The following is an 11,106-nucleotide window of genomic DNA, read 5'->3' on the forward strand; positions in this document are numbered from 1 at the left end:
TAACACAGGACAGCATAATAATCACTGGATTAAATTAAGCAAATGCATGGTAAAAAGAGTAAGTTTTAATACATTTTGAAGGAAGCGAGAGGTAAAACTTAACAAGAGCGCAGGTGAACAAGGTTGCCATATTCACTCTTTATGACTACCTACAATCGAAGGATAGTTCTAAGTGTATCACAAAGATTTTGGATGGTTTGTTGTTCTTGAGTCGCCTGCAGCTCCTGAAGCGGCATATCTTCATAACACCTGCAACGAATTCAGTTCCCCTCTAAAGTTATCAACAGGGAGGTAGAAATGTGGTGACGCCAGATGAGGATTGTTTTATTTCTAAGCTGACCAGTGACTTGAAACCTTAAGAGTAAGGCATCTAAGATAAGGTCACATATATGGCAACCGTAGTAGAAAACCAGTATAAGAAACGAAAACGATGTATTTTACTTCAACCATTCGTCATAGGAGGAGAAATGTTGACACCCAAGAGTATCAAATGTAAATCCATGCACAAGAACCGATGTGAAAAAACTAAAGGGAACAAAAATGGCGAGGGAGAGTATAACAGCCCAAGCCCACCGCTAACGGATACTGTCTTCTTTAGGCTTTTCCTTTTGGATTTTCCATCAAGGTTTTTAAAACGCGTCTACTAGGGAGAGGTTTCCACACCTTTATAAAGAATGTTTCGTTCTCCTCTCCGACCAATGTGAGATCTCAGCAAGTGTTCATGCAAGGTATTTTTGAGTGCGCCATTTATTAGGAGACCAGACCAACTTATATAGGTTATGCTTCAAGTTTATGCTTGTAAAGTAGAAAAATAAGATAAGATGACATACATTCTGTGGTAAGCTAGAGCCTGGGCAAGATTCAATAGGGTCGGACTTGAAGTAAGTCTTTGATAAACACTGGATGGAAGGGGCATCTGCAGTGCAAAAAATTAACAGAACAAATGTTCTAGCAGTTCAGAAGAGACGAATATAAGGAATCAGAGCAAGAAGAGAGAAACCTCATTTTGTCCCCTGCGACCCTTCTTTGATTGTCCATCACCGGTGAAGAGTTCCTGAAGCGTTTCCACTGCAACAGTCCCCCTGTTATCTTGTTGCATGCCTCCGAGGACATTGTCAGATAACAAAGCAATGGGGGATATATCAGTAGCTCTCAAGAATGGAATGGGTACAGTGTTACCCGCTGCATAAATGGACCAAAGCTGCAAAGGAAAAAGGCCTATCTAATCAATCTTCAGAAAGAAGAATCCTAAGAAATGAATGAGGAAAAGATTAAACAACCGAAATACGATCAGTTGATATGTGATAAATCAAGGCTCGTGATATGTTTCCCAAGAAGTGTTATTAAAAAAGTACCATGGGTGGTAGTGGTACAATACTTCTAAATCAATTTCTATTAAATAGAATAATGGTCTATTCTCACTTCTAATAGGTACAAGAAACCTTTCAAGTAGAAGAAAAGACCTAATCCATAGAAGGAAAAAATAACACAAAAATTACAACATAGAATTTGGTTCAATTGGAGTTCTTGTTATCCTACAACCAAATTTGTTTCTTCAAGCAAATCAGTAGTATATTTCCTTTGATTGACAAGGATACCCTATCCATTTTTTACCTGAAAATTTTCATCCCTAAGAAATACTTCAAAATAGACAAATTTGTCTATGATTTGGCTTTCATTTGCTAGTTTTTTCTTGAAACTATTTGGTCCAACCTCATCATTATCGGTAAGAATGATATCATAAACATATAATAATTTGGAAAGGGTTTGTTGATGATATCAATTAAACAGGGGTTTACAAGTTTATTTGAACAGGGTTTTACATTCTGACGTTTCCATTTAAGCCCTATTCAATATACATTTATTGCCACTATCATGTTAAAAAACCGCGCTTGAAACTTAAAGTTACCTTATCCTGCAAAGCAAAAGATTTCCGGCTGACAGATTCATTTTCCAACGTGCTAAGCTCATGAATACCCAAAAATGAGGGGGAAGATGCAGGAATGGCAGGATCTAATTTTCCATCAAGATTATTACTAGCAATACCTCCCGTACGATCCACCACACTATAGAAGATTTACAGAAATTAGATCTCAAATGATACGGAGGTAGTGTGATTTTGATATGTAATTATGAGATAAAAATGATAATGCAACAATCTTGACTCCAGTTACACCAACGAGAAATGATGGACCAGTTGAAAGAAAATACAACACATCAGCAAGACCAGGAGAACTTACCTAGAGTCCACAATTTTTACTCCAGTTACCCCAACGGATTGACTCTCATTGCTTGAAGGACCAGTTGGTGCTACAGCATTGCCAGTATCCAGTCGAGAGGCCACCTTATCATTTTCATCTCCATCATGGACTATCATAGTGCCAAAAGTACCTGTACAATAGACATGCATATATTAGATGTTGCTGATAAAATCAAATGCCTATGTTGTTGGGACAAATTCAATCATTTGAGAACTTTTTTCACAAGTGTTCATAGACCTAACTTGGTCAGATTGATCCACTATTTATCTTGAAATTAAGTAACGAATAACAACAAAGTAAAGATTAATTTTCAGAATCTCATACTTTTTTTTTTTTTTTTTTGAATCATCTTTGAAAAGAAAAATATGGAAGTTACAAGAAGTTTAATGTCTTAAAATGTTTCTTACTAGATCTCAATCAGATTGAAATTTGAGTGGACCAACAGTGAATAAACATTGAATCAAAAGGAAGGAAACAACATGAAACAATTATTCACAAGCAAAACTATTTTATCTAAAGAGCAGTAAAACATTAAGAAAATACCAATAGTTCTGTAAATCCCATTGCCATCTCGTGAGAGAAATAAAATAATAATAATAATTAAAAGACCCCACCTATTGTTAGTGTTGGTGTAGTTGGAATGACATCCACATTACCTAATATCCGAAAACACCAGCTAAAGAAGCTTCAGGCGCAATTAATGAACTTAAATTGCAAATTTCAGACGCACTAATTTATCAATGCAAGTTTACAGAAATTATTAACTCGTGAAAAAAAAAAAAAAAACCATTTTCATAAAGTTCCGTCAGCACTGCATTAATGAAAAAAAAAAACACTTTTTTTTAATAAGAAGCTATTTCACTAAAGTAAGAAAATGCAGAAGAGAGGAGAGAAAAGCCCCAGACCGGGGATAAGGATGTTACAAGAAACAATAAATGGTAAGCTTATAAGTTTCAATGAGCTTTTGAACTCATAAAATTATAATATCGAAGTGACACACCAATCAAAACTTCAACCATGGAAAAAAAAATAATAGCAGTCTCATTGACTTTATTGAAGCACATGCCATAATTTGCATACCTTCGGCTTCTACACCCGATTGCTCTTGCTTCCTCCATGACATTTCATTTGCTACCTGAAGTCCAACATTCTGAGGTTTTGAAGGAACAGTATCTCCATAGTTTTGATTCAACTTTGCAGCTACTATAGTCTGTTTCAAATAAAATTATTATAGAAAGATGAAATTCTAGACCACCTCTTACGCATGCACATTTAGCAAGCAAGAGGTGAAAGGAGAGTTAAGAGAGGTTAGATACAGTGAAATTTGAGCCCTTACACCATCTCCTGATGCATCTGGAGGAACACTACGAGCTTGCTGAGCCATCAACAAAGTCCTGATTTTCCTTGCCTTTTCAATCTTCGGCAACATTGCTGATGCGCCACATCTGCATTTCTCAATGAATTTGTGCTGTGCATGCAAAATAAAAACTAGTTTTCAAAGTGAAATAGAATACGAGAAACATTACCTAGATATTTCAACTAAATACACAAAACCCATTGGAGATAATAAAAATAACTCATGTTATTGTCTACATTGCATGGGTTATTTTTATTTAAAAAAACCGCAATGCCAAAAACTTGTTTCTTATTTAAAAAAACCGCATAACAAAACATTAAAAAAATCGACACAGTTCTTATTTGAGAATTATAATAATCAACTTAGCTGTTTAAATAGCAGAAGTTCCACATGGTCGGATGGGCAATTCATCTTCTTTTTGTGACATTTGTTCATTAACATATTAGTTTTTTATCCCAAAAAAAATATAATAGAAATGCATGTGAATTGTGAATGAAATTAGCTCGTGGAACATATCCTAATTTATTTGGGACACAAAATTGACATGCATTACCTTCAACATCTCAGAAGCAGCAGGACGTGAACGGGGATCTTTTGTCAGACACTTTGCAACAAAATCGTGGAACAACAAGGACCTGAAGAAGGATACACCACATGGTATAATACACTGATATAGTCGAGTATCACAAGGAAAAGTTAAAACAAAAAAGCCAACGAACTTTGCTTATAATACTAGAGATCAATTCAGAACAATAATTTACAGCACTTGAAAATTTTGAACAATTTTGCTCATATCAGATGAACAGTGAACATAGTCCAAGTTAAATAATGAACAAAATAGCATGCCATCCATACCAACTTAAACGCCATAACAAATAAGTGATGCACATCAAGCTGTGAACGCATTTGGATAAAAAATTAGGCAAGTAATTTTCCTTTCTTTTTTTTTTTTTTACAGGAAACGTAGTAACATTTAATTGATGAGATGCAATTACAAAAGGAGAGATCCTATCCAATTGGATTACAAAAAAACACTTCCAATCAATGATAGAAATTAGGCAAGTAATTGTTTTTATGAGAAATAAAATTTTAATGGACCTTACAATCAACATATATACATACATATTGAGACAATCAACTTTAATGGACCTTACAATCAAAATAATCAACTTTAATGGACCTTACAATCAAAATAAAAATATAATAATAATAAAATAAAATAAAAAGTAAATGACTCTAGTAGATAATAACAATCAAGTTAAAGTTCAAAAGAATTATAACTGAAGAACAAATGGTGGAAGAAAAATTAAGCAAACCATTTTTCTTTGTCTTCAAGCATTGGAGCTGGCTCAATAGATATCATGAATAAAACCTGTTACGCATGAGAAAATTCCGCATAAAAAATCCAGGAATAGCATTAAATATGGTAAAAGGAACAGAATCAAATCCAAAATTTAAGGGCACCTTGATAAATATTTCATTTCTAGTCTTCTAAGTTTAACAATTGTTATTGTTTCCTCATAGTCTCTTTTATCCATTTTTCACCATTTTAAAAAACATTTTGAATATTTAGCCAAATTTTATTTAAAAAAAAAAAAAAAAAAACAAGCTCTTGAAAATAACTTTTTAGTTTCTAAATTTTGGTTAATTTGAAAATGATTTTAAAAGTTTTAAAAAAAATTGTTGATAAAAATTCATGGGTTAGCCTAGGGTAGATAAGGGCAATTAGCATAATAAAGGTTTTAGATATAGGTTCCATTCATGGCGGTCACCTACCTAGGATTTAATATCCTACATATTTCTTTGACAACCAAACGTTATAGGGTCAAGTCGTTGTTTTGTGAGATCAGCCGAGGTGTGCCCACAAGTGGGCCCAAACACTCATGGTTACTTGAACAAAATTATTTTAAAAAATCATAACAACTAACAAATGGGCACTAAGAATCCAACTACAAATAGTATCGATTTCATATGCAATTCATTGCAAACAGAAAACCCAGTTACCCAAAGATGAAGCAGCACTACTACTCAATATGACTAAGATTTAGAAGATGGAAATTCTCACTCAAAGAAAGAAACAATTTCATTTATGGAGTTTCTAATGCTTCAAAATTTCAAACTAACCCTCATTGGATGCACGGCTGATCTTGGAGGAAGTCCCTGAAATCAATTACAAAATTATTGCTGGATGTCAAGAACTATCACCAGGATACTTCAAATCCCAAATAAATTGGAACAGCATCAGCAGAAAATCTTTTTTTTTTTTTTTTTTTTTTAAAGATTAAGAAAACTTAAGAGCTGATTTCATAAGGTGAGATCCTTACCTCAGCCATTTCGATAGCAGAAACACCAAGAGCCCACACATCCACCTGAAAATAAAACAAAATTATTGCAAAAAGAATTAAGGTGGCTGCAACTGTAAATGTCACACAAAAAAAAACCATATATCATACAATGACAGAACAACATAGCCTAGCCACTTGATCACTACATATGATACAATTGTAGATGCTTCTCTTTTAACAGATACCTTCGTTTTAAAAAACTATAGAAAATAGAAATCTCGACTGCTTTTCAGTAGGTACAATAAAGTTCTGCACAACGCCACTGATATTTCAATGCCATATTTTTTTTTTTTCAATTATTCTGCATCTCAAAAGTAAGTAGTGCTACAAAAGATTACAGTGGTCAATTAACATTATATATCTCCTTTTTTTTTTTTTTTTTTCTTTTTTTTTTATATATGAAATTGAGATACATATACCAGTCACAAAAGGTTGTCAATTTAATAAGATATTATATATCATTAAATATCATCGACGCTTTATTGTGCATATATCAGGAATTTCCAAGACTAAATAAGTTCACTCGAACTTCACATTATCAGACTTCCTACGAAAGTTTCGGCAATTCTCCACTAAATTCTTTCTTTCTTTAAGCTTGTTCAGCTTCACTAAGATTAATGCAAGATCCAATTTAGATATTCAGACATGTAGTTACACCGTATCCTGATTAATATGCATGCTATGCCTATCAAAAACTTTGTCTAAAAGCACAGAAAAAATGCATGCCCTAAATCAATGACAAAAATGCATCCATAAATATTGCAACTTTGTAATAGAAAACTGGAACTTCCAATACTTCAACAATTATCAAATCAAGTCAAATCCAATCACCAATAAAATATTTCTCTCCAACACTTCATCCACACTTGAGCTGCATGCTTCTTTTTTCTTTTCTTCTTCTTTTTTCAAGTCCAAAATTAAATCGCAAAATATAAATGCATTCACAGGTTTAGAACCTCTTTCCCAAATCATTCATAATTTAAATGTCGTAGAAGGGATATACCAATAAGATAACAATATTAATCTGCATTTGATTACCTTCCCATCGTATCGACTTTCCTGAATAACTTCTGGAGCCATCCAATGGGGAGTGCCAATGAACTGAAATGTATAGAAGTTCACAAGAAATGACGACCAAATATCAAGATTTACTATTTTTAAAATCTCCAAAACTAGAATCAAAGCCATGACAGGTGCATGTGCCACGATGAACCATTTTGGGCTCCTTGCTTCAAGTGAGGTACTCACTGGGGGTGCTTTTTAAAACATTGGCAAAACACAAGTGGACAGAAAACACATCAGGGAAAGGAAAGCCATCTAGTTACGGCCTTGAAGATTAATCTATTAGCAAATTTTGAATATCAAGTATGTTTTTCTCAACATGATGTTTTTTACTCATTATAGCAGTTGACATACTGTATTGCGCTTTGACATGGTCCTAGTTAGCTGGGCTGCAACTCCAAAATCACCTGCAAGCATTTTTTTTAACATCATTGTAGGACATCTGATCAGTTTGTTATTACAAAAAAAGATGCAAGCAAAGAAAGAAAATGATTTCTTTGTCTACCAAGTCCTAACTACAAAAATAGAGCTTCGGTTTAATCCCCTATACGATAAAAGGAATGTAATTCTATCTCCTCTACATACAAGAAGAGTAGTGTACTCACCCAACTTGACATCTCCTTGTTCGGTTAACAAAATATTGCCGCCCTTGATATCTCTATGTACTTTGAAAATCGAATGAAGATAAGTGAGGCCCTACAATAAAGTTAATCAATTAGGCCATCTAAATACAAGAGAAGAACTTAAAGACGAACGTATGACTGACGAGAAATTTAATTTAATTTTTATTGTATCAGAATGATTTTCTCCAAGAGACCTTCATTTGAGAAAGCCAAGCAAGTTTTTTCCTAATACAAACACAAGCAAAAGGATACTAGTACTCCGATCCATAGTACTAAGAGTCCACATTTTTCGGGATGAAGAAAGCTTGAAAGCAGCCAACTTGTTGAGAATCTTATACCTTCAATGCCTCCCTACAGATATATGCTATCTGATATTCCTCTAGTGCTTCTTCAGTAACATTCATCAAGTCAGCAACACTGCCACCCCCACAGTACTCCATTACTATCTGCCAAGAAATAAAGACTTGTAAATCTGAAAAGATAACAGGATGATACAGAGACGTATATTCACGTGATAAACTAATGTACGCTCAATCTAACTCATGGAAATAGTTTCGTAAGTTTTTAACATCAGCTAATTTGTTCTACCCATAGATACTCCTCTCCTTGGTAGCTCCCAAGATAGCGGACAACGTTTGGATGACTGCACTGCTGCAACATCTCGATTTCACCACGAATTTCTTCATATCCTTCCTCCTATAGAAGAACTCAAAGTAAATTCTCTCTACAAAAATTCACAGATCAATGGCTAAACAAATGAGGGTGGAATTGGAAACCATACATACCCCTTCACACAAAGAAATGACCTTGATAGCAACAAGCTCAGAGGTCTTAATATCTCTTGCTTTATAAACAGCCCCATAGGACCCCTTTCCTGCAAAAGAATCAACGTGAGTTTATGATTTCCAGCGCCGCCAGAAATAACTACTGACATGATTTTGCATTTGATGCCATTTGAAAGCACAAGAAATCTTCATGTAAGAAAACTATCTTATAAGATTGCATCTCATTGACAACGAATTTCATATTGAACGTATAAGCAAATAGCTTACCGAGTTCGTTGAGCAATTCATACTTGGTATTTGGATCTTCCCTGGTGATGCTTTCAGGAATTGAACTCGTGGATACCTTACTGCGCATCCGACCACCGCCTTCCTCACTCTTCGGCGATCCAGTCCCCTTCCTCTGCTTCCCAAACCCTAAGTCTCCCATTCCTTGCATGCTCGCCACCGCTCTGCCCAACGTGGACCCCTCAAGTCCTCCGCCTCCATCCCTGGTATCACTACGACTAGCAACGCTCCTTCGAAGAATGGTGTCACTAACAGATTCTCTGTTCCGCGACCTCGCCGAAGGCTTCACCACGAACGTCGAATACCCATCACCATCATCTTCCTCGCTCACATCGCCATCCTCGCTACCATCTCTACCGCCTGATCTCGTCCCGGAGCTCCCCGTCTGAAAGTTCACGGAAGGCAACGCCGAACTTCGAGGCTTCGCCGAAACTGATGAAGACAAAGAACGATTAAGAGGGCGACTCCTTCCCGTTTTGACGATCACCGTACCAAAATCTTCAGTATCGTGATCAAATCCAAAATCTTCGTCGTCGTTGTAGTCAATTGGGGCTCCACCCCCGAAATCCTTTGGAAGACGTTTGAGGAGAGGTGGGAGAGACGAATCATCGTCGTCCTCATCCTCGTGGCCCTTATCAACGTCCTTATAGACCATTGTGGCGTATAGGTCTTGACCTTCGCTCGGCGGTCTTCGTCGGCGCTGAAGTCTCCGATCGGAAGGTTTGTTGTCGGCGTCTGAATCAGAATTGGAATGGATGACAACTGTGGAGTATAGCTGAGGTTTGTTGGTGAGTCTGCGACTGCGGTAGGAGGGTGGGGGATCCATTGGGAAGTGATCGAGAGAGTGGAAGCTAGAAGGCCATAACTGCAACCGAATGTCTGACACTTGCAGCTGGTTCTTCTGGGTCCGTCGTTTACAGATTTACAGAAATTTTGGAGCGAAGCCGAAGGCGCCAGTGCCCGTGAGCTGGTGAGCACATCGTCGACACGAAATGGGCTGCCTCCCAAAGCCTTTGTCTCAAACCTCCAATGGGCTGCCACATCCAATCCAACACGTTTTTTGTTTTTTATTTTTTATTTTTTATTTTTTAACAATAATACGGTTTTTCCATTTAATTATTGTTTTTTTAAAAACTCCTTTTAATTCTTTTTCCTATGAAGCTTTGAACATTAGTATGACTTGAGACATTTTTACTTATTCTTATTCATTATAATTATTATTTTATATATAGTTAATTAATTTTTTTAAAAAAATTAATAAAAAACAAAAATTTCAAAAATGAATTGAGACATTTTTAATTATTCTTGTTCATTATAATTATTATTTTATATATAGTTAATTAATTTTTTAAAAAAATTAATAAAAAAACAAAAATTTCCTATAAGGAAAATGAATTGAGACATTTTTAATTATTTTTGTTCATTATAATTATTATTTTATATATAGTTAATTAATTTTCAAAAAAAATTAATAAAAAAACAAAAATTTCGGATAAGGAAAATGAAGAAAAGAAAATAATTTGTAAATTTTTTTGGAGATGCGTTCACACAACTGAAGTGACAAAAAAAACTTGCATAAGCCAAAAAATTTGATCAATCCAACCGAGTTACAATTTGAAGTTATCAATATATTTTGGATCAAGTTGTATTCAAGCAACCGAGTGTGATAAAAAGATGTGTTATAATTTCATCGCATGACTCGGATGAAAAAGTTATATATTTTTTTCTACCTACCTCCCATGAACTGAGCTATCGTAGATTGACTTATATTTTTAACTAAAATAGGAATATTTTTTAAAAAAAGTTACACAGTTTATAATTTAAAATTTTGAAGTTTATTAAATAAGATGAAATTTTAGGAATATTTTTAAAAAAATGTTACACGGTCTATAATGAGCGAAAAAGAAAATTATATGAATTTTTTAATTTTTTTCCTTTTGAATTTTATTTAATATATATTTACTTTTTTTCGCATTATAACAAGTGCTTCCGTAGCATAGTGGTAGTGCGTTCGCTTCGTAAGCGAAAGGTCGCGAGTTCGATCCTCGCCGGGAGCTTTTTTTTATCCTTCTTTTTCTTCTGCGTTTCCAAAGATTTCTTTGCTTTTTCGGTTCATTGATTTTCTATTAAATAACAATATATCGATAATTTGTAAACAAAATAAAAAAATTAATCTTTATTTAAAATCATAACATATGAATAATTTATCTTAATATAATTTCTTATAATTTATTTCCATATTTCTTAAATTAAATATATATATATATATATTGAGTTCTTTAACTAAATTCTAAAAACAAACAACTTTTTAACTTTTTTTTTTCCTATTAAAATTGGAAAATATTTTCAAACAATGGATAATAAACAAAATGTCATTTTTTTTAATCT

The 11,106-nt window shown here is 34.3% G+C and overlaps 1 protein-coding gene and 1 non-coding gene across 2 annotated transcripts; one reads left to right on the top strand and one right to left on the bottom strand.

Annotated features, from left to right (window-relative positions):
- On the bottom strand, positions 1 to 9,702 carry LOC111449364 (tyrosine-protein kinase Abl). Its single transcript, XM_023089225.1, has 18 exons — positions 8,701 to 9,702; positions 8,434 to 8,522; positions 8,237 to 8,344; positions 7,987 to 8,094; positions 7,631 to 7,721; positions 7,380 to 7,432; positions 7,002 to 7,064; positions 5,943 to 5,987; positions 5,743 to 5,778; positions 4,935 to 4,990; positions 4,172 to 4,253; positions 3,598 to 3,729; positions 3,342 to 3,471; positions 2,241 to 2,391; positions 1,910 to 2,066; positions 1,001 to 1,201; positions 831 to 916; positions 1 to 249 (listed from the first exon to the last, which is right to left on the bottom strand). The coding sequence occupies exons 1-18, from the start codon at positions 9,542 to 9,544 to the stop codon at positions 150 to 152; spliced, it is 2,532 nt and encodes an 843-aa protein (XP_022944993.1). The 5' UTR covers positions 9,545 to 9,702; the 3' UTR covers positions 1 to 149.
- Positions 9,703 to 10,703: 1,001 nt separating this feature from the next.
- Positions 10,704 to 10,775, top strand: TRNAT-CGU. Its single transcript has one exon. It is a non-coding gene; the product is annotated as a tRNA-Thr (tRNA).
- Positions 10,776 to 11,106: the final 331 nt, after the last annotated feature.

The sequence above is a fragment of the Cucurbita moschata genome, unplaced genomic scaffold, assembly GCF_002738365.1.
Source record: "Cucurbita moschata cultivar Rifu unplaced genomic scaffold, Cmos_1.0 Cmo_Scf00011, whole genome shotgun sequence".
NCBI lineage: Eukaryota > Viridiplantae > Streptophyta > Magnoliopsida > Cucurbitales > Cucurbitaceae > Cucurbita > Cucurbita moschata.